This window comes from Lissotriton vulgaris, chromosome 5 (genome assembly GCF_964263255.1).
Source record: "Lissotriton vulgaris chromosome 5, aLisVul1.2, whole genome shotgun sequence".
NCBI classification, from domain to species: domain Eukaryota; kingdom Metazoa; phylum Chordata; class Amphibia; order Caudata; family Salamandridae; genus Lissotriton; species Lissotriton vulgaris.
This window is the reverse complement of record NC_141693.1, coordinates 1161344380-1161369033: the sequence shown is the minus strand read 5'-3', so window position 1 is coordinate 1161369033 and position 24654 is coordinate 1161344380. Positions and strand designations below refer to the sequence as shown.

Here is a 24654-nt window from a genome sequence, read left to right as displayed (position 1 = left end):
AGAAGGAGAACAGTTTCTTCCCAAACTGATCGTACCTTTTGGATTTCCGATCCGGAGGAGCGGTCTGGAATGCGGTTTGGGACGTAGGGGCCTGGATCACCAGGCTCTCGGGGTGGGGTAAACGGACAGGAACTAGGGTCGCCCGGAGCGGGCGGTGGCGTCAGGCCATGTTCCGATCCACAGGAAGGCCTGTGGAGGGCTTGAACCAGGTGCCCAGCAGAAAGTCAGTGAGGACTTTGTTAAACGGCAGTAGAGGCTCCGAGGATCTTGCCTGCGGTTTGAGCACCTAAGGGAGGAGGTTAGTCTTCATGGCCACGACGGGGAGCTCAAGAGCCAAGGCCTTAGCCGCCCTAGTCAACACCACGCTGTACGCAGATACCTCCTCCATAGTCACGGAGGGAGGAGAGACGAATCCAGTGTCGGGCGAAGTGTCCAGACCACTGGCCTCCCCTAGCTCGTTTGTCCAGTCCTGGCTCAATTGGCACTGCAGGGCCATAGGGTCCTCAGACCCCTACCAGTCCTCCTCGTCATCCATCTCCTGATAGTCAGGGAAAAATGATGGAGCCGGGTCGTAGGTGAATTGCTCACCCATCAGCGCCGGAGACGGTGCCGGGCGGCCCCGGTCCGACGCCGGACCCAGACCGGGGCTGGGACTAGGAACAATGTCATCCGGGGACGGAGTCGTGGGCGACACCCTCGGGGTAGGTGCCAGCGGAGGAGTCGTAAGGTCGACTGGCGATGACCCGGATCCAGGCCTGGATCCTGTGGGGCCCTGCGGCATCAGGACCGAAGTCGTCGACGGCGCCGGGGCCGGAGCTGCCAGCCCGCTAGGGTTCCCAGACGGACCCGCAGGGCCCAAAGACACCTCGCCAGGGTCCGACGGAGGGAAGTGAGTCCTCATGGCCATGAGGAAGTCACGTATCTCCTCCGGCGTTGCGTGCAGCCCAGGGACCGGCGGGTGTGGGGCTGGACGCGGCGCTTGAGGTTCCGGCAGAGCCGCGTGGGCGGTGTCGCCCGAACCCCCGACCACGTTGCACGAGCGTCGGGGGGAGTCGGAAGAACGATGACGTCTCTTCAACTTCTTTTTCTAATGCCTCGACTTACCTAAGGACTTGGAGCCCGACGAGTGGTGGTGACTCATCAAGCGGCGATGACTGCGGCTCCGCAACCGGTCCCTCGACTTCCTCCTAGACCGGAGCTCGAGCCGCTTACGGGACCGCTCCCATCTAGCCTTCGAGGTCAAGGCCCGGCAGTCGGGGCACGACTTGTCATCGTGGTCTGCCCCGAGACAGTAAATGCACCGACGGTAGGGGTTGGTCACCGACATCAAGCGGTGACAGTCCTCGCAAGATTTAAACCCAGGCATCCCTATTGGCACCGCGAGTCAAATGTCGACTCGAGAAGTGATCAACATAGGTCAAAAAAGTTAGTAAAAAAATGACTTAGAGTACTGCACTTCCCGGATCTGCGCTTGCTGGCGTGGAAAAAAGAAGAACTGACGTCAGCGCGCGAGGGCGGCGTCTAAGTACTCCGACGACGTCATTCCGGCGATCACGACGACGGAGCCGCAGACAACGTCTAGCGACGCGCATGGGTACTGCTGACGAAAACTTTCCGGATCCAGTCTGATGCCTGGGGTTATTCTAAGGTAAGGAATCTAACACTAACCTGTTTCTTTCAGATCGCCCTATTAGAGCTTCTAAAAAACGCAGACACCAGTGAAGGAAAACAATTGACAACCTGCATACACACAACTCTAAAACCACACAAGAAGGAAACCATCCTGCACTATGTGATTTGATAAAAAAGTTTTTAAGGGGCTGCTATTATTTGTAATGTGAATTTCCGGTATGCGGTGCTAAATGAACAAAAGGAATATGGTTTGTGAATTGTTTTATTTGTTCCATACCTACGGTTTGCACATTACTGTACTTATTTATCTTGTATGACCTATCTCTTTTTCTTCCTCAATAAAAAAAGTATTAAAAAAATTCAAACAAGGAAACCATCCATTAGCCAATCAGTTCTCAGCCACACCTCGATTAGGACATTCAGGAACGTATATACACAAATGACAAAACTATCCATCTAGGCCAATACCACAACTACGTGTCTTCAGCCAATGTTAAAGCAGAACCATCTGCTCCTGTATTTAATTATAAATACAAGTAACAATGCATGAGCACATATATCTACCCAAAAGGAGTTATGCATATACTCAGCAATACAGAAAATCAGCCATGCATGTTCTCACCTCACAACATGCGTGCTCTATGTAACATATATATATATATATATATATATATATATATATATATATATATATATATATATATATATATATATATAAATAATGATTCATCCACCTTCCACACATTTTCTACCACTATTTACATACAATCATTAAACAAAGTGGTCAACATACAGTGCCCCTGTAACATACGATAAGGCCTCTCTTCACAGTCTCATGATGAGTTGCTGATATCACTGAATGATTGAGAAGGTAGATAGAAATCCCTACATAAATAGGTTTTTCCGGTTTGTGCGTAGAGGCTCTTCACAGCTGGCATCCATCAGGGGTTTAGCAACCTCTGTAGTGTTTTTCTTCACATAAGATACCTAACATTTAAAAATAAAAAAATACTTGAATTCACCAGTCACAGTTATTTAACTGTATTACATCACTCATGACATGTTAAATGAAGTCATTGATAACATAATTTACGACATCACTCATGACATCACTAATAGCACCATAGTCACATAGAGAAGAGAGTTACTAAGGGGGAGATTCAGGAACTTGTCACTCAGAGCAGCGCAGCAAGCCACCTTGCTGCGTTGCACAGTGTGACAGGGAAAAGGAAGGAATGCGCAGTATTTAAGTTAATATGGTGCATTCCTACCTGTTCCTCTGCTGTCGCGCCCTTTTGGCAGCCCAAGCACCATGCAGGATTGTTTTTGTGCAGGAAGGGGCACCCTCCTACCCAAAGAAAGGAGCACCTTCCTGCACATGTGGCTTCATAAATCTCACTTTAGATTTGCATTGCACATGTGCACATATGACTCTAGAAAATTAACTGAAAAATGTAAAGTTTAAAGTGATGTTATAGTTAGATGTTGAAATAAGATAAAAACTAATGTGTAAAAAACAAAACACCACTGAAATTCACCAGTTATATAACATCATTGATGATATCTCTGATGACATCTCAAATGACATAATTATTGACATCACTGATGACTTCATACAATCATTGTGACTTTCTGTGGACCTACGCTTGTACACTCAGGGCCATATTTACGACCCAGTTTGCGTTGCCTTTGCACCACGTAACGTGTGCTGTGTGTGGTGTTGGTTGCAAGTCCAGGCCTCAGGCTATCTGCCCCACACGCACCCAACCTACATTTTGTTTTATTATTATTTGTTTTGCGGGTTAAACTCCTGTAGTCCCGGCATTCAGGCTTCAGACCTAGCTGAACTGGTATTGCAATACTGTGCCAAGGAAGCTTGCATGGTACTGCAGTACAATGGGGGTAGAGCTTGAATGGTGGCTCACGCTTGAGTACCGCAGCCCAAAATGTTTTTTTTTTTACATTTTGTTCTCTGGGGTGGCCCCTCGCTCTCCCTCCTAGAATTACCAGGGTGCTATTTTTCTGCCCCATAATACATTATTTTTAAAACATTTTCGGGACATGGGGACCAAGCCCCAGGTCTTGTAATAGCAGCCACAACATTTTTGTCCAAATTGTGGCCAGCCGATCAGATAACTTATATCTAACCAGCCATTTCGCTGAACAATTTTTAGTGACACCCATATGTGCACTTACATAACTATTTATATACTAAAAAAGGTGACTCCACACAGCCAACCTTGAAGCACTCAACATCCACACAACTGCCCATGCAGTTGTCTAGGCAACCAATCCAACTTCGCTTATCATAACACACCAATCCCTAATACATACTACTAAATCACATAACTATGTGTGTGAGCCGAATGGATACAACTACCCTTGGATGCTCTGCACTTCTTGTGCATGCTGGCAAGCATGCATACACCAAAGCTGCAATGCACTTCAAATTATGCATATACTAAGCCAACCATATATGTAAATAATTATTTATGAACCAACCCACTTATCCAGTCATGCATGCTTTTAACTACTCATATACGCATGTTTGCAGCAAACAAAGAAAAATTTGAATTTATATAAACTTTCCTTACCACAGACCCAACTAATGATCCATGTATCTAATCACCAAACACAGCTTATCAGTCATACATGCAAGTGTCCCATTACCATCCCACAGAATAAAAACATGCATGATTAGTAATCATAGATATAATAATAAACAAAACCAACTATCCTTGTTTATGAACTGTTTGGCATATATCCAAACATGAAACAAATTTACATATAGCCCAAACTATACACAACAGGAAATACAGAATAAGTGCTAGGAATTCAGTAACCGAAAGGCACACAGATGAGCGACAGAATGCAGAACAAATCAAACATTCACCCTCAGTCAAGAGATCTGGGTTAAATCCATCGTTCTTTTGCTCATCATGCCATGACAGTTTAGACCCAGCTATATGCAAACCAGTCTTGACCCTGTCACTCATGCTAACAGTCAAGCCCGAACTGCCAACTGCCAACTTCCAGCAATAAATAAATAAATAAATTATATAAATAAATAAATTATATATATATATATATATATATATATATATATATATATATATATATATATATATATATATATATATATATATATATATATATCAATGCTCCAAGTTCACCCTCGCTGGCGAGAGCGCACACCGGGATCAGCAATACCCTCTAGATTCCGCAGCGGACAGACAGCAGCCTGACGCGTTTCGCCGACATGGCTTCTTCAAAGGCTGTTCCCTTCAGAGTCTCGGCAAAGTTAACAGGGCTTCATAAGTGAATCTGCCGCCTGCTGATAGGCTGTGCTTGATAAGCCACTCCCAGCAGTCTCCCAGAGGATTGTGGTCAATGAAGTCCTGTATCATTATCCCTGGATGGGTGCCGCTCCGCCGAAGTTCACCAATGCACGCCCATAGATGGGCTCTGCGCGCTGCGGGGTCTTGATTCCGGTGCTGTTCCCTTCAAGCACAACCAGGCAGGATACCCAGTATTCAACCTGCTGTTAAACACGCAGTGGTGCGCCCTCCGTGGCAGGGGATGCCACGTGTAAATCAATGCTCCAAGTTCACCCTCGCTGGCGAGAGCGCACACCGGGATCAGCAATACCCTCTAGATTCCGCAGCGGACAGACAGCAGCCTGACGCGTTTCGCCGACATGGCTTCTTCAAAGGCTGTTTCCTTCAGAGTCTCGGCAAAGTTAACAGGGCTTCATAAGTGAATCTGTCGCCTGCTGATAGGCTGTGCTTGATAAGCCACTCCCAGCAGTCTCCCACAGCGTTGTGGTCAATGAAGTCCTGTATCATTATCCCTGGATGGGTGCCGCTCCGCCGAAATTCACCAATGCACGCCCATGGATGCATACAAAAAATAAAAAAACTCTGCTAAACCTACCACGCAGACTTGGAGTCCGTTTGTTCTCCTGGAGGGCGCTGTCTTGTGCGGTGTGCTGCGGGAGCGTTAGCGCATATATATATATATATATATATATATATATATATATATACATATATATATAAGCTCCAAAGTTCCCCACCGGAACAAAGACACACTCAAACATCCGCTAGCATCAGGCTTTTTAATTACATGCAACCGAACAGAGCCTACTAAAGGAAATAATGCAGGAAAGGCACCGAATAATTTCACCGAAAGGAGAGCGAGTACAAACTTCTTATCCCAGCATGCAACACATTTTTAACTCACCTGTTGCCGTCTGGAGGGCTATTAAAGTCACATGCTGAGGAGCGTGTCTCTTCCAATTAATCTGAGTTTGCATGTCAATGCCTGTGATCAAGGGACAGAGGGTCATGAAACGCGTAAGGCGAAATTAAACTCTGTGTGGTGAGGTGCTACATTGCCTAAAAGGAACTGGTCTGGAGTGAGCCTTCGAATCGAGGGTGCTTTGTTAAAAAAAAAAAAATATATATATATATATCCATACTAATAATGTAAAGAGACAGCCTAAACCTTTGAGGCGGGTAAACTCAAAAAGTACAGCACCAATCACAACACCCAATACAGCATTGGAAAGGGCAGTTGCAGCAGAAGGATATAGGCTATGCAGACGCCCACCATATACATTTAAAAGGTAAAAGAACTGTGCCAGCAAAGTAGCCCCTTGTGGGCGTGTCTGCGTTGTGCTGGGGTCGTGACAAACGATGGGGGTGTGTGGTACGTTCCGCCCTTTATGCTATGTCTTTTATCATGTGCTAATCCCACCCTGCTCCCTTTAAATACTCCTGCACCCCATAATCATAACCCACCTGTACTCCTTAAAATACCCCAACACCCTTACACACTAACCCATCTTAACCCTATAAATATACCCTGTACCCCAAAACCCAAACCTAGCCCTGAACCCTATAAATACCCCTGTACCTCAAAACCCAAACCTACCCCTGAACCCTGAAAATAACCCTGTACCCCAGAACCTAAACCTAGCCCTGAACCCTAAAACTACCCCTGTACCCCAAAACCCAAACCTACCCCTGAACCCTAAAATACCCCTGTACCCCCAAACCTACCTCTGAACCCTAAAAATACCCCTGTACCCCAAAACCAAAACCTAGCCCTGAACCCTTAAAATACCCCTGTACCCCAAAACCCAAACCTACCTCTGAACCTTAAAAATACGCCTGTACCCCAAAACCCAACCCTAGCCCTGAACCATAAAAATAACCCAGTTCCCCAAAACCCAAACCTACCCCTGAACCCTAAAATACCCCTGTACCCCAAAACCTAAACCTAGCACTGAACCCTAAAAATACCCCTGTACCCCAAAACCCAAACCTAGCACTGAACCCTTAAAATACCCCTGTACCCGAAAACCCAAACCTACCGCTGAACCCTAAAAATACTCCTATACCCCAAAATCCAAACCTAGCCCTGGACCCTAAAAATACCTCTGTACCCCAAAACCCATACCTATCCCTAAACCCTAAAACTACCCCTATACCCCATAACCCAAACCTAGCCCTGAACCCTTAAAATACCCCTGTACACCAAAACCTACCTCTGAACCCTAAAAATACCCCTGTACCCCAAAACCCAAACCTAGCCCTGAACCATAAAAATAACCCTGTTCCCCAAAACCCAAACCTAGCCCTGAACCCTAAAATACCCCTGTACCCCAAAACCCAAACCTAGACCTGAACCCTATAAATACCCCTGTACCTCAAAACCCAAACCTACCCCTGAACCCTGAAAATAACCCTGTACCCCAGAACCCAAACCTAGCCCTGAACCCTAAAACTACCCCTTTACCCCAAAACCCAAACCTACCCCTGAACTCTAAAATACCCCTGTACCCCCAAACCTACCATTGAACCCTAAAAATACCCCTGTACCCCAAAACCAAAACCTAGCCCTGAACCCTTAAAATAACCCTGTACCCCAAAACCCAAACCTACCTCTGAACCTTAAAAATACGCCTGTACCCCAAAACCCAACCCTATCCCTGAACCATAAAAATAACCCAGTTCCCCAAAACCCAAACCTACCCCTGAACCCTAAAATACCCCTGTACCCCAAAACCCAAACCTAGCACTGAACCCTTAAAATACCCCTGTACCCGCAAACCCAAACCTACCGCTGAACTCTAAAATACTCCTATACCCCAAAATCCAAACCTAGCCCTGAACCCTAAAAATACCCCTGTACCCCAAAACCCATATCTATCCCTAAACCCTAAAACTACCCCTATACCCCATAACCCAAACCTAGCCCTGAACCCTTAAAATACCCCTGTACCCCAAAACCAAAACCTACCTCTGAACCCTAAAAATACCCCTGTACCCCAAAACCCAAACCTAGCCCTGAACCACAAAAATAACCCTGTTCCCCAAAACCCAAACCTAGACCTGAACCCTAGAATACCCCTGTACCCCAAAACCCAAACCTAGCCCTGAACCCTATAAATACCCCTGTACCTCAAAACCCAAACCTACCCCTGAACCCTGAAAATAACCCTGTACCCCAGAACCCAAACCTAGCCCTGAACCCTAAAAATACCCTGGTACCCCAAAACCCAGACCTACCCCTGAACCCTAAAATACCCCTGTACCCCAAAACCCAAACCTAGCCTTGAACGCTTAAAATGCCCCTGTACCCCCAAACCTACCTCTGAACCCTAAAAATACCCCTGTACCCCAAAACCCAAAGCTAGCCCTGAACCCTTAAAATGCCCCTGTACCCCTGTACCCCAAAACCCAAACCTACCTCTGAACCTTAAAAATACGCCTATACCCCAAAAACCCAACCCTAGCCCTGAACCATATAAATAACCCAGTTCCCCAAAACCCAAACCTACCCCTGAACCCTAAAATACCCCTGTACCCCAAAACCCAAACCTAGCCCTGAACCCTAAAAATACCCCTGTACCCCAAAACCCAAACCTCGCACTGAACCCTTAAAATTCCCCTGTACCCGAAAACCCAAACCTACCGCTGAACCCTAAAAATACTCCTATACCCCAAAATCCAAATCTAGCCCTGAACCCTAAAAATACCCCTGTACCCCAAAACCCATACCTATCCCTAAACCCTAAAACTACCCCTATACCCAATAACCCAAGCCTAGTCCTGAACCCTAAAACTACCCCTGTACCCCAAAACCCAAACCTAGCCCTGAACCATAAAAACAACCCTGTTCCCCAAAACCCAAACCTACCCCTAAACCCTAAAATACCCCTGTACCCCAAAACCCAAACCTAGCCCTGAACCCTAAAAATACCCCTGTACCCGAAAACCCAAACCTAGCCCTGAACCCTTAAAATACCCCTGTACCCGAAAACCCAAACCTACCGCTGAACCCTAAAAAAACTCCTGTACCCCAAAATCCAAACCTAGCCCCGAACCCTAAAAATACCCCTGTACCCTAAAACCCAAACCTACCCCTGAACCCTAAAATACCCCTGTACCCCAAAACCCAAACCTAGCCCTGAACCCTTAAAATACCCCTGTACCCCAAAACCCAAACCTACCTCTGAACCCTAAAAATACCCCTGTACCCCAAAACCCAAACCTAGCCCTGAACCCTTAAAATACCCCTGTACCCCAAAACCCAAACCTACCTCTGAACCCTAAAAATACCCCTGTACCTCAAAACCCAAACCTAGCCCTGAACCATAAAAATAACCCTGTTCCCCAAAACCCAAACCTAGCCCTGAACCCTAAAATACCCCTGTACTCCAAAACCCAAACCTAGCCCTGAACCCTAAAAATACCCCTGTACCCCAAAACCCAAACCTAGCCCTGAACCCTTAAAATACCCCTGTATTGGGGGCCACATAATGGCTCTGTGAACTACAGAGCCCGTGGCCCCCAACCTTAGTAGGGTGGTGCATCTTTCACGGCCAGGGACTCTGCGTAAAATGAAAGCTCCAAAGTTCCCCACCGGAACAAAGACGCACTCAGACATCCGCTAGCGCCAGGCTTTTAAAGGGTAAGAACGGAACCGGCATGCCGATGCAAATAACAGCTTTCGTGTCGAGTTATGCATGCCTGACCCAATAGCAGCATGCCTGACAACAGCAATATTTGGCTGACATTTTTATTCTTTATCCCTTCTTTTTCTGGTATTTTATCTTTAAACAGAATTTCTTCTCTTGCTTTTTTATTAGCCTTATACATTGCCGATTGGATGTTCTCGTCTGTATACCCTCTGGTTAAAAACATAGGGCCCGATGTAGGTAGGGCGTTACCGATCGGTAACGGCCGAAAATACCGATTTTTGGCCCTTACCGATCGGTAAACAGCCATCGAGATGTAGGGAACCAAAAACAGAAAGAATCGGATAGAAAACCGAATCGGAATGAGTACCGAATGGGAAAGAATCCGATACGTACATACCGAAATTCGGATATGTAACGAATCGGAAAAACACCGAATCGGATGCAAAGACCGATTCGGTCCAATTACCGAATCGTTAGTGACACCGAATCGGAAAATCACCGAATCGGTCCAATTACCGAATCGTTAGTGACACCGATTCGGAAAATCACCGAATCGGTCCAATTACCGAATCGTTAGTGACACCGATTCGGAAAATCACCGATTCGGTCCAATTACCGAATCGTTAGTGACACCGATTCGGAAAATCACCGATTCGGTCCAATTACCGATTCGGTACAAATACCGAATCGGACATGATCCGAATCGGAAAACATGCCGATTCGTATGAATCTCCGATCGGAAAATTCCCCGATTCCGACAGTTGGGGAGATGTAGGGAGGCACAGAAACACCGAAATCGGCTCAAAATCGGTAGAATTCACTCGGTATTTACCATGGATTGCAATCAGGTGGTAACCAACTCCAACCCATATAAACAGTCCCAAAATGCATTGCAACTTGCAGGATGGCAGCTTTCTATGTCATTGCGAGGCGGCTACGGCTACAGCAGGAAGGACAGAGGGAATGGCTAAGAAATGAACAGGTCTACAGACAGAGGGTAACCCTGTTCATGCTCACTGAGGCTGAGATCCTACAGAGATACAGGCTGGACTCTGACACCATACTTGAGCTCATCAGGGACCTTAAGCCATTCTTGGACCACCACACCCCAAGGGCACACGCCATCCCTGCGCACGTCCAGGTGCTATGCAGCCTACACCTGCTTGCGTCTGGCAGCTATCAAAGTGGAGTAGCAGCAGCAGGAGGGGTGAGCCAGAGCAGCCTGTCAAGGTTCTTCCACATATTCCTTGACGCCATGATAGACAGGATGGACCAATACATCTCTTTCCCTGCAACCCACGCAGAACTGCTACAAACCAAAGCTGACTTCTACCAGATGGCACAATTTCCCCAAATCATCGGTTGCATAGATGGCACGCACATTCCGATTTGCCCACCAGCGGACACCGAATACATATACCGCAATCGGAAATCTACACACACCATCAACGTGCAGGTGATCTGCAATGCCAAGTACACCATCACAGACCTGGTTGCAAAATTTCCAGGGAGTACCCATGACTCCTATATATTCCAACAGAGCGGCATATATGCACGGCTGATGGCTGGCGAATTTGGAGAAGGATACCTCCTAGGTGAGACACATCATCAGACCCCCATAACACATAGTAGGTAGGTGGTATACATGTATGCATGTGTCTAATGTGACCCCTTTCTCTTCCAGGCGACAGTGCATATGCCCTCCGCTCATTCATACTCACCCCCTACCTCAACCCCTCCACACCCAGCCAAAGGAGGTATAACCGGGCCCACATACGCACAAGGAATGTTGTTGAACTGACCTTTGGCATCTGGAAAAGTAGATTCAGATGCCTGCACAAGAGTGGAGGTGCAAGGCAGTATACCCCCATGACCTGCTGCAAGATCATAGCTGTATGTGCAATGTTACACAACCTTGCGGTCAAGAAGGGCACTGAGGTGGAGTTGTCTGACTACGAGGACTATGACGATGACGAAGCTGTGCCACTGACACAGCCAGCTGGGGTGTGTACGCCAAGTGATGGCAGATACAGACGTGAGGAGATCACTGAGAACTATTTCTGACTGAGTACAGATGCAAAGACAGCTAAATGTTGCTTGCAAAAAATCAAATTTAATAGTGATGCACCACAGTTACAGCACTGATGTGCATCAAAAAATGGAGTATGTAAAATCAAATAAAGTCCAGGGTTCTGGTTTGCTCATCCCCCCTTGCCAGGCTATTTTTTGGCCCGCTTGCCAGACCCACTGGGGTGTCCCTCGGCCCCCTCCGAATGCCCAGCAGCATCAGCGGATCGCCTGGTGCTCCTCCGTGGTTCAGATGCAGCGCTGGCCGGGCTGCTGCGGCTGCTGCGGCTGCTGCTGTCTCCAGCATCACCCAGGTCCAGGGCAGGATTGGAGGCGGCGTTTGATATTAACATGGCCTCCATGGCCGTGGTGATCCTGGCCATCCCCCTGGTGAGCTCAGCCGTATGCTGACTGAGCACAGACTCTTGGTTGGAGCTGCGATGGCACAGTTGTGCGGTCGCCGCTGCAAGGCGGGCCATGGCCCGGTTCAGCACCCGGGCATCCCTCCTGCGTGCAACCTCATGCTCCTCCTGTCTGGCAGATGAGTGGGTGATGGCAGTGGTCAGCCTGCCTAACCCTGCTTCCACCTCCTTGTTGCTGTCCACAACAGCCTGGAAACCCTTCACCAACTCCCCCATCTGCATGTTGTGCTGCAGGAGCTGGCGTTGGCAGGCCATGGTGGATCTGGCCTGTTGGCGCTGGATTTTAACCATCTGTCCCTCCAGGCCCAGGAACACACTGCCCTCCCGTGCTGGTGCAGCAGTGGTGGTGGTGGTGGCACGGCGTCGGGCACTGCTGCTTCCGGCCTGCTGAGTGGGCTGGGGTGCCACTGGAGGGGGTGTGGTGCTGGCCGGTCCCGGAGCCCCTGCTCCCAGGACAGGTTGGACAGGTGGCAAGGCCACGGTTGTGGCAGGAGCTGGTGTAGGCGGAATGGTCTGCCTTGTAGGGGAGTTGTCTGGTGAGAATTGCAAGGGGGGTGTGCTGGCCAGTACTGGTGAGTGCACTGCTTGGAAGTCGATGACCAGGACTCCCTCCATTCCTAGCCCTGGGGTGTCTCCTTCCTCATCCTCATCCTCCTCCTCCTGGCCAGCCTGGCTGGTGCTCGGCCCTGCGACTGCAGTGTTGGACGTTGCTGCTCCCTCTGCTGTCGCAGTTGTTCCGCCTGATGGGGCCCCTAGGTACAAAGAAGCATTTGTAAACTGAGTGCCGATGTATTACAGTCAGTACAATTATGGCATTCCACATGTCCTTGCATCTCCTTACACCGTGTCACACTGTTTCCTGTCTTGTGATTCTGCACTGACATATTTGGCTAACTTCTGCTGACTACATGTACCATGATGCTTGTCTCTTGTATGTTGGTGACAGTACAGTGCTGGTGTTTGCCTATGCATTGTGTCTAATGGGGAGGTGTCTGGTAGGGTGTGTCATGATGCGCATGCTTCTTACCTGTAGCTGTGGCTCTCGCAGAGCTGTCCAGGGTCCCGATTCCTACGATGCTCTCCCTCTCGATGGTGCTGGAGACAATTTCCTCCAGCTCGGTGAGGGGTGGCGCCGGGTTGTTGCCTCCTCCAGTGAGTCCACCCTGCCTTTGAATGTCAGCCAGCTTCCTCTTCGTGAGGCTGCGGATGTCGTAAAACCTTTTTTTCAGTTCCTCTATGGACCTGGGGGTGACACCCGCAGCATTCACCTTCTGGGCGATGTCGGCCCAGATTCTCCTCTTGGTGCTGTCTGGCACGTTGAGGGACAGCTTGCCAAACAGCTGGCGGTGCACCCTCACCACCTCCTCAACCAGCACCTGAAGTTCGGTGGTGGTGAACTTGGGCTTCCTCTTCTGGGAGGACTTCTGGCTTCCTGCTTGATCTGCCATTTTCTCCTGTTCAGTTTGCAACCTCCTTCTCCCACTGCTGCTAACTGTGTGTGTTGGGCTCAGGCAGGCTTTCCAGATATTTCCAGAAACTTCTTAATTAGCTGCACCTGCCAGGGTTGCCACTCCCTGTTTGGGTGGGGGAGGGGGAGCCACCTCATTGGCTGAATCGCCTATTGCCGATTCGGCTTTTACCGATTCGGTAATATCCGATTCGGTAAAATCCGAATCGGTATTATCCGATTCGGTAAAAGCCGAATCGGTTCTTTCAATGCATTCCTATGGGCTTTTTCGCCATGGGTCTATGATTGCCGAATCGGATTTCACCGATTCGGCTTTTACCGAATCGGTATTCGCCGAATCGGGAATATCCGATTCGGTGGTAGCCGATTCGGTGATTTCCGATTCGTTGTTGGCCGATTCGGTACTTTCCGATTCTGACCGAGCAGAATCGGAACGTACCGAATCTCATTACCGATGCCGACCGAATCGGTATTCATTCGGTTTTTTTTCCCTACATCTCGTTTTCCGATTTCACAATACCGATTCGGCCCGCCTCGGTATTTTGAAATCGGAAAATCGCGTTTACCTACATCGGGCCCATAGTTCTTAAGCTGTTAAGTTCCTTTTTAGGCTCTTTTTGATTACTGCAGTTCCTCATAGTGCGGAGACATTCACCGTAAGGGATGCTACTCACCAGATTTCTTGGATGGAAGCTTGTTGCATGAAGCAACGTATTGCCCGCTGTTAGCTTACGGAACAATTTAGTTTCTAACTTTCCATCCTGGATATACACAATCAAGTATAGAAAATCTACACTTTTGGCACTGATGTTGCTGGTGAATTATAAATTAGGGGCAGGATACGGTGTTTGGTTGCTTTAAAAAACAGCTGCTAATATATACAATGAATTATGAAATTGTGCTATTGATTTTGATTGAGCCCACCATGGAAAAAATGGTTCATCAATTTTAATAGAAATAGGAATTGCATTAGGAATTTTTATATGTACTTTTACATGCAAGTTTATTAATGTTGCGCTCTTTTCAAGCAGAATTCATATTTGAAAAAACAGATTATGTTGATTGGTCGTAAGATATGGTTGAACCACCAGTCTGTCTTCCATGTTCATTATGTTGTAGTTTACTTGTGACATGTGATTATGTGTGTTTAAAAAACGGTTGAATACTTTATCAATTTGTTGGTGAGCAAGCCTGCTGTGCAGGCGAAACGCGTCCGACAACAACAACCGACAATAAATGATTGCTTTTGTGAAAGACACGGCATCGTTATCCTTGTTGTGCAAGGGATTATATATATATTTTATTATGATCTATGAAGTTGATTTTATATCCATGCAACTTTGCACAAACTTCACTGCGCTATTTGCACAAGCATGTACTGCACTTTATTTGCGTAATTTGCACTATTATGCACAATGCGTGTTTTGCACATTTATTAGTTGTGTCTACATGCACAGTATTCTGGTTGGCTCTAGCATTTATGCTTTTATTGAAACGTATGTATTATTCTTCAGCAGCCTAAATAAGGACTTATATTCTATGTTTACTATGATTATTAATATTATGGACTCAATATCAAATTTAAAATTTTTAAATTTGAAATGATTCAACTTTTAAAACATGGATGAGGTCTTTGGATTAATTCAAAAACAATGTTTGGAAAACAGACTTTATATGTCCACAGCTTGTAGTGTGTCCTTGCTCTCTATTGTCACATGGTGCTGCTGCTTTTTGAAAAAAATGTAATGAGAGAGAAAAAAACTGTGCAAAAAAAACGTATTTAAATGGTGTTTTGACTATTACCTGACGATCTGTGAGCAAGGGCGGACGCCCGAAACGCGTCAGATTTGGTGACTCTCCTTTAAATAAATCTTTGCCGTCAATACTACGATCGGATTCGCGTGGTCTTTTCCTGTCCTTGCTATTCTGGTGGCGGCGTGGTGCAAGACTGCAGTTGCGATATATATATATATATATATATATATCAATTCAAACCTTGACATTTCTTTCCTAGTCAAGAAACACACGAACACTTCTTGCTGAAACATAGCCTTTAATGCAGTATAAAGGCAACAAAAAACTCTACGCGTTTCAGGAGCTCACCTCCCTTGCTCACGAGTGAAAGTGTTTCATTCAAGTTGGGTTTTTAAATTAACATGTGACATGTAGTGCATAACCATAGAAAGCAGACTAGCGCTGCCAAATCATAGGCTGCGCATGAACTCGAACGAGAATTTGTTTATGTTTTCATTTGCATCTAATCACACTATGATTTGGCAGCGCGTAAGTGCACCACGAAGCACTCGAGCGAATACGATCGCGCAACGTAAGCATCCGACAAGCTTACGCGACGCGCCCCGGGGCGCGCCTCCGGGCGTGCCCGGGGGCATGTCGCGTAAGCGCGTCGGGTCATGTGACCTGAAAATAACACTTTTTATTGCTGCAGAACAGTTTTGGTTTCCAAATGATGAAAGCCCAGGTCATGTGACCTGAAAATAACACTTTTCATTGGTTCAGGACAGTTTTTTTTCCAAATGATGAAAGCCCCCACCTTTTTTCCTTATTCTGACTTTGTCCTTTGACTGAGAAAGACCTGTTTGGAGATCTTTGAGCAATATTTTGTACTTTAGAATGGCTACAGTAGCAGCAGCAGCTGGAGCATCTGCACCACCACCACCACCACCACCAAGAGGACCACCACAACATCACATTGGTGGTCAAGAAGAGGAGGAGGAGGAGGAGGAGGAGGAGGAGGAGGAGGAGAAGGAGGAGGAGGAGGGGAGGAGGTGGCTGCCAGAAGACAATACTCCATACAGGCCAAAGCAGCACATTGTATGGGAGTTTTTTCCATCCCCGAGGGAAAGAAGAAAGTGAAAGCGCCAAAGGTGACTTGCCAAATCTGTGGCATTGAACTTTCAAGGGGGAACCCTAATAAGAAATATTCATTTGGTAATAACACCATGATTCGACACATGCAGCGCAAGCATCCCAACAACTATGCTGCTGCAGAGGTGAGAGAACTGGCCAGCAACCCTCCTCAATCTTCACCCAGCACCTCCAAACGAAAGCAACCCACTCCATCGGGACCAGAAACAAGGGAGATGGTCCCAAACATTCAACAAAAGTTTGGGCAATACAAGATCTTTTGTATTTTTTGTGGTAAGACCATCACCTATGGTGAGCAAAGCATAACGCTCATCAACAGTGCTGGCGACAACCACAAATGCCCCAAAAATCAATAATTTTTTCATGTTTTTTTTTGCTCCAGTTGAGCCGTTTTCAATTCCCTGTTTTTTGTTTCTCCCCATAAAAATATCAAAAAAAATATAAAATAGTTCATAAAAGCCAAAAAAAGTACAAAATGTTCAAAAGAAATAAAAAAAATATAAAACGACAAAAAGAAGAAAAAAAAACAGTTCTTTTTAGAACTACCTCCAATTTATAAAAAAAGGCTACATTATTTAAAAACTCTATCATTCTTTTTTCCCCATTGTACACTCCCCGGTACGCTCCGCGGTGCGCGTACCAGGCACTCCCCCCCACATCAAACCTAGGGGGTCAAGGGGGGTCTACTCTGCCCCCTTATGGTAATTTCCCCCTTTATTTTTGCCACCTCTTGTGTCTCGATCCTACCGAGACACAAGATGGCGGCCGCTCCGGACTGTTTGGAATGTTGACAGACACCCTAGAGCCAATCAGCTTTCCGCGCGCGAAGTCGCGTAGCCCGCTGGTTAGCGCCCCGGTGCGTGTACCGGGGAGCGCTTATAGATATATATATTTTTTTAACCTAAATTACTCAAAATCCACTGTAGCACATATCTTGAGACATAGCAAAGGCAAATCGGGCTACCAGTCCCTGCAATTTTGCCAAGTTTGGTGGAAATCCATTCAGCCGTTCGGGCTAAAAGTGAGATCGACCGCCCTACGGAAATTAACATGGGGAAAACACGTTTTGGGACCCCCCTTTTTTCTCGGCCCCCGCTTGACAAATCCCCCCCAAACTTTCAGGGAAGGACCGGGGCGCCGCGAGGCAAATTTGAGGACATTTTCAGGCAGATTCCTCAACCGGCGCCAAAGTTATTCACAATAGAATGTTGAGATTTGTTATTGAAAATACTCCTAACTATAACTACCTACTGGCGGCCGCCAGTAGGTAATATATATATACATATATATATATATATACACACACACACACACACACACACAGACTCACACACACACACCCACACATACCCCAACCATGCATGCATTCTGCCAATCACATCTACAATAATACATGCATCCAACCACCCCTACACAAACAACCTTGGTGGATAACAGAATAGTCACATCATGTCAGAAATGGCCTTCGGTGACGAAAATAAATGGTGAAGTACTATGGGAGATGTACCTATACAGACAGTAAACTACAAAGATCCCTGACCGGAGCAGATACATTGTATTCTTTTCTCTCACCAGTACAAATCGTTACTTAATGACGTTGGACATACAGGACTCCAAAAGTTCTAGGAGACAATTGTTGCTAAAGGAATATGATTTATATATTGTGGTGATATAACCCATAAACAAACTTAACTGTTCATGCACCAATCCACAAGGGCCAACCAAGGAGGAATAGAACAGCCCATTTTGCAGCTAATCCTGCAAGCTCTCAATCATATACTACATATACTTGGAGGATACGAGCTGCATGTCTGATGGGAATGGTGGGGCTTTTGAGGGATGCTGCAGACTGCTGGATCAGGGTCATCCGAAGGTATTCACTGTTGAGCGGAGCTAGGTCTTCAGTAGCAGCATTCAGTTCTTCACTGGAAAGGTGTCCTGCCTGGGTCTTTGAGTAGTGCATTAGCGTTTCTTCACTCTGGAACACAAGAGAAAATGTAACTGTTCAGGAGTTACAATTTACCAGGACCAAGGCAATGGTAACACTACCTGTTATGGTGCCTAAAAAAGATTAAATTAATAGCAAAGATCTTAGCAAGTAGTTTATTCCACGCTGCTGTTTAATCCAGTTACACACACCTAGTTCAGGGGGTTCATCAAAGCCTGTCTGTACAGAATTGTGGGGTATTATTCTCCAAGCAGAGCTGTTGTCTCTTTTGAGTGGTATGTGGCAATAAATGTGATTGGACCAGAGTGGTATGTCAGTTTACCGCAATGATCATCACGTTGGTAAAATTAATGGTTTTGGGACCTCAGTTAAAATGTGTTGATCAGGGATGACATCTTGGTAGAGTAAAAAAATAGCCTTCTCTTACCGATGTGACATTCAGGTCCGGGCAGAGATGGAGCAAAGCCTGCCCTCCCATTCTAAAATTTCACCCATGCATGTCTAGAGGAGGGTTAGAGTTGTAGCGTCCATCATGAGTAGGTAACTGTGAGTATTTGTTTGTATTATTTTAGTAGATATGGTGAGTGAACTTAGAGAAGCCGTCCTCACTATCACTGATTTGTTTTACTCTTATATCTTTTGTCATTCGGTACAGCGCATATAAAGGTTCTGGGCTACATTTATAAATAGAAAGTACTTACAGTTAAAAAAACAAAGACTGCAAATATTTATTATATTTAAAAATAGGAGGATACACCTGGGGATTGTAAACTGGATCCAGTCATACACGGCTGTGAGTCACAAATGCAGATCCACACCTGCCACTAAGAAGCACGCTGACAACAGTAGTCAAAGGATGGTGCGTAAGCTTGACCACTGTGGTTGCATAGTTTACACAGAAATGTCGTTGACTTGCACTATGTGGATAGGCAAATAGTCACAAATACACAGAGAGAAGAGCTGGGAAAAAAATCGCGAAATCTGCAGCTTTGTGCAAATCCCGCGATTTTTGGCAAACCGGCCGCGAAATCAGCGGTTTTCATTGGGCACACGCGGAGAGTCAATAGAAACTGCTCTGCTCTCGGCCGCGCTCGTCTTCTTATTGCCTCCTCACTCTCCCCGATCCAGGATTACGCGGGACTCCCAGGGCGGGACACCCAGGTCAGGAAGAGGTGAAGGTGGAAGCAGCAGCCGGCGGCGAGGGAGCAAGCAGGAGCCAGGAGGGAGCGCAGGAGGGAGCGCAGGAGGGAGCAAGGACCGGGACGACGACGACGACGACGAGTACAGGTACGTACCTTCCTGCTGCTACTGTGCTACAGTGGGGGCCCGCCGCACACGGGGCACGCAGCGGGCCCCGGGGGCCAAATTGCAGTTGTTGTTCTTTCCGGTGGGGCCCGCCGCACACGGGGCACGCGGCGGGCCCCGGGGGGCCAAAGTCAATTTGTTTTACTTTCAGGTGGGGCCCGCCGCACACGGGGCACGCGGCGGGCCCTGGGGGCCAAAGTCAGTTTGTTTTTCTTTCCGGTGGGGCCCGCCGCACACGCCGCACGCGGCGGGCCCAGGGGGCCCACATTGCATTCCTTGGGGCCCAAAGTTCATTTTTCTTTCTTTCCGGTGCTTTTTGTCACAGGGTTGCCCACAGATTAATTCATATTTTAGCTGTGCAGGTTTTATCAGCATTATTTCTCCACCACTTTCAACTGTAGATGTTAGGTGGATTGATTTTGAAGCACTTGACTTGTATTTACCACAACTTGAAATGTGCTGCATGATCTTGGTATGTTTTCTCTAATTTGTGCAGGTTTTGCAATGTACTCTGGGTGTGCATTCGTTTCTACTGACTACAAATTTAACTTGATATGATATATATTTCAATTGCTGTCCAAAATATCTGGGCCAGCAGCATAATACTAGTCTAGATTTGGAGTGCTCAGAAGAACTGAAAGTACATGGTCAAGATTAACATGCCTTTTAACCAAAACAAATGGGCTGAATTGTAAATAAACAAAATGTACATAGCTCCATGTTGTAAAAAAAGTCAAACAATAAGATATCTGTGTTTGTTGTCGAAAAAACCCAAAATAAAATGCCGCTAAATTTCCATTTTTGTGCCGCTAAATTTTCATTTTTGTGCCGCTAAATTTGCCAATCCATGCCGCTATATCCTGGGGGGTCGGATTGGGGTCGGCTGAGCTGCTGTGAGAATCTGGAAATCCGCCAGGGTCTCAAAATACGAATAGCAGCATTAGCCCTGATGCAGCACTCCTTTCATCCTTTTCTACTCTGGAATTTGCTTTATCAATAAAGCGAGGTTCTTCTGTGGCCCCTTCTCCTGCAAAGACTGTGCAGTTAGCCCCTAATATATTAGCCACTCAATTGCCATTACTTCAAAAACTAAACCTGTCTCATTCAGACCTAAAAAATTATCGGCCAATTAAAAGCTTTCCTTTTCCTGCAAAGATCATTCAGAAGGAGCTAACTGTAAAGAGTTGGTATCAGGTCTCGAGTCTAATCATCTGCTCGACCACTCACAGTTCGGTTTCAGGGGAGAACATAGTACGGAGTCAGCCTTGGTATTTGCCTCAAAAGAGCTGAGGTCCACTCTGGGTGCAGGATCAAATGCAGCACTGATCCTGTTCCATCTTTCGGCTGTATTTGATACGGTCAACATTCAATACTGGTTAACCAGCTCGATGCTTTTGGCATTATGGACTCTCCTCTGGCCATTTAAAAATCTTTTCTTTCTGATAGGAAACAATTTGTGGCTTTGGAAGATATTTCCTCTAGCACCTTCCCGTTACACTGTGGGGTACCGCATGGCTCATCATTGACCCCCATGCTTTTTAGTCTATATGTGACCGCCCCTAGCTACGCTAATCAAAAAAATCCGTTTTTTCTGTTGTCACTTACGTGCCAACACTCAGATAATCGTGTCACTGGTGACTGGTTGGTAACCTTGAAGACACAGCTAGTAAATTCCATATTTGCAGGCTGGAGATTAGCAATTGGCACTGTTACCCAGCAGGAGGTGCTCCTGCTGGGTAACAAAACTTCTTTCTGGTCCCCTGCTTGGTGGCGACATGAATTAGGAGCACTTCCCACAACACGACTGTCATTTGATAAAAACATCAATGCGGTGACTTCCTCATCTTTCCTGGTTCTTAACATTTTGAGGAAAATGTTTCTATTTATACCACAAGACATGCAGAAACTAGTGGTAGCTACACATTTAGTGTTGAAACTCGATTATTGTAGTGCACTATATGCTAATTTCAGCAGAGACTCCTCAATAAACTACAAATCCTGCAGAAAGCCCCGGCGCTCTCGATTCCTAGGATCCCCAGGCGTCACTCCTGTTCTCAAGCATTGACTCAGCTCCACTGGTTACCTATTCACATGTGAATTGATTTCAAGGCACTTTACATCACTTTTAAAGCATTGAATAGCCTCGGCCCTGAATATCTGATTCAGAAATTCATTTGGTCCTACCCGCCCAAAAGCTTGCACTCTTCTTCAGCCCTCAATGTAGTCGTCCCCAAAGCCAAGAGAATTCATTGTGGTGGCAGGACTTTCATCCACTGTCCAGCCAAGAGTTGTACAGATCTTCGTGCCTTTAGGAAAGCCCTAAAAACATGGCTGCTAAATCAATAGTTCGTCCACCTTCTCCTCCTGTCAAGATCTCTTGTCATCAGTCTTTAACTTAACGGCTCTTTTCCTTCTGCAGCAATAGCGCCTAGACACATTCGGGCAGAAGTACGGTATACCAAAATAATTTTAATTTCATTTCAAATGCTGTTGTAGACCCGAAGTGTGGTTTGCTCCACCCTAAGTCTCAGGATGTGCAACTGTGACTAACAAAATTTAAAAAGGCAGATTTTAACGTGCACATTTCTTCTCAGTTGCCCCTGCTCAGGGTGTCGGGAGCAGTGCTGGTGAGGAGCAGATGGGGAGGCACGCTCCATGCCAGCAGACGGTTCATTCTGTAGAACTGATGGCTGTCCTGCCTCTCCTGCCTCCATAACCCAGTACCACCAGTAAGATGGAGAATCATGGCTTCTCTAGCACTATATTCCTGATGGTCTTTAATTTCGAAAACTCTTAATTTGCATAGAGTATTATTCAGGGACAGATTTTAATTCGTTGCTCCTGCACATTACTTTTGTTGTGCTATTGTCTACCAGAAGCACACCCTTTCCAGAGGCACTTCATTCCTGAAGGAGTTTATTTCTCCTAGCACGTTATTCAGCTGGAAAATATTCCTGATGTACAATATCCACCTACAAAGGTGGCAGAAATCCACTCTACCAATCAATCAATCAGGGATTTGAAAAGCGCTCTACTTACCCGTGAGGGTCTCAAGGCGCTGGCACACTATCATCATATTTTTTTATTTCTGTAGGATTTATGAAGTATTAAAACCAAGATGAGTAAACTTGAGTCCATTTGTGATTCTAAGTTAAGACACTTTTTGCACAGTGGAAGTTTATGAAATAAGTGCATCCTGGTCCTTTCTCAAAGAATAGTTGCTCTGCTCAATGTTCAGGGGAAACTGAAGCACATCTCATTGTGTTGGGATCTATAATGAAAAGAATCCACCCTTACAGTGGGTTGCAATATCAACCAAGGTCTGTAGGAAAAGCCAATACAGCTCTAAAAATAATCTGGAAGTGAGAGTGTGAAGCAGGAAGGTTAGTTTAGAGCTAATGGCATGCAACTAAGATGTTTTCAAGATTAGAGCGAGTGTGCTTACTTTCTTTCAACCAGCACAACACATGTTCTTACAAGTCAAGCTTAGGTTTGAGATAAACTCTAGTACTTATAACTATGCGCACTGCTATAAGGAGTGGCTGCCTAATTTGACACGTAGGTAAATGTATTTAGATTTGCTTGATTTCATTTACTAGTTGTTTGATATATATTGATGAGTACTTATGTAGCATGTTTTTGTTTTTCTAGACCAGTGGTTCTTAACCTTTTGGCTTCTGTGGACCGCTATTTAATCCTTACTGGAACACTAGAGCCCCACTAACGATTTTGAAAATCGTGGACCCAAACTCATTCATTACTGGAAGCAGGTTACACCGGTTCTAAGCATTCTTTGTTATTTGTATTGCAAAACAATACATAAAAAATATTGAAACAAGCGTTCATAAAACAAATACACAAATTATGCAATATTTTATTTAAGTTATTTAAAAAGTCTACATTTTAATATTAATGGGATGGTTGGAGCTTTTCTAAATTCACTTGAGGTCACTCATTGTCTACATTATATTCTGTTTGATGCACTTGCACATGTTCCTATGACTCAAGCTAAGGATACCAACTTAATTGTTAGCCTGTAGTTTCAAATTCTTTCACATTTACAGAACGTTTAAACATTTTCAATTTATCTTCTTTAGTTAGATACCCATTTTAATCTGTTAATATTATTACATTTTCTAAGTAGTCACGGGTCCCTGAGTAGGCTTTGCGGACCCCCAGGGGTCTCCTAGAACCACTGCTCTAGACATTGGTGAATATTGATTCACTATGTATTTGTTTCTCTGTGCTCTATGTGACAGTCCTTGTTGCCACTTCATAGATGATCATTAGTGTCATGAAACCTATTAACTTCACTAGTACATGATTCCTTATTGACAAGTCTTCCCCTGACATTGTACCCTGGTGTACATTTTTCTGCGACAAAGTAATGTGCAGGACATTATTTCCATTTTATAGCAGTTTACTGATACCCATTTACTCTCACTGCATAGTATATGTGTGTGTTTATTCTTAAAGCACCAAAAATTGCTGGATATTATTTCTATCTAGGCAGAATATTGGTTTGCATTATTGCTCCTGACAGTATTTTGCTGGGCAGCATTTCTAACAGCAATGGATTCTGGCACCCAATGTAGTGTCATTGGTAAATTGCTAACAGGGCAGCTCTCTGATGGATATGACATCTCAGGCACAACAGAGGGATTCACATCTGTTGTGACAGCACAGTGTCCTCATGGGTATTATTTATGGTACTATCATCTGAAGGGCAATTTCTGATTGGGCAGCATTCTCACAGCACAGGGTGGGGTTAATTCTTGTACAATATCCTCACTGTCATTTATTCTCATAGCAGGAAGGTGGCAACGACCTCAAAGCAAAGTTAACAGAAATATGTGGCCTATAATCTGGAAACCCATAATGAGGAAATGAGTACACTGGCATACCACAGGGATATTTTAGGTATGGAAGTGTAAGG

The 24654-nt window shown here is 45.8% G+C and overlaps 1 protein-coding gene across 1 annotated transcript in view; it reads right to left on the bottom strand.

The window, feature by feature from the left end:
* LOC147712145 (uncharacterized) overlaps positions 1 to 24654 on the bottom strand; it is a 936609-nt gene that overhangs the window by 63221 nt on the left and 848734 nt on the right. Inside the window, exon 21 of the mRNA XM_086922921.1 lies at positions 18266 to 18443. Within this exon, the coding sequence (XP_086779047.1) occupies positions 18266 to 18443 (178 nt within the window). The remainder of the gene's footprint in view (positions 1 to 18265; positions 18444 to 24654) is intronic.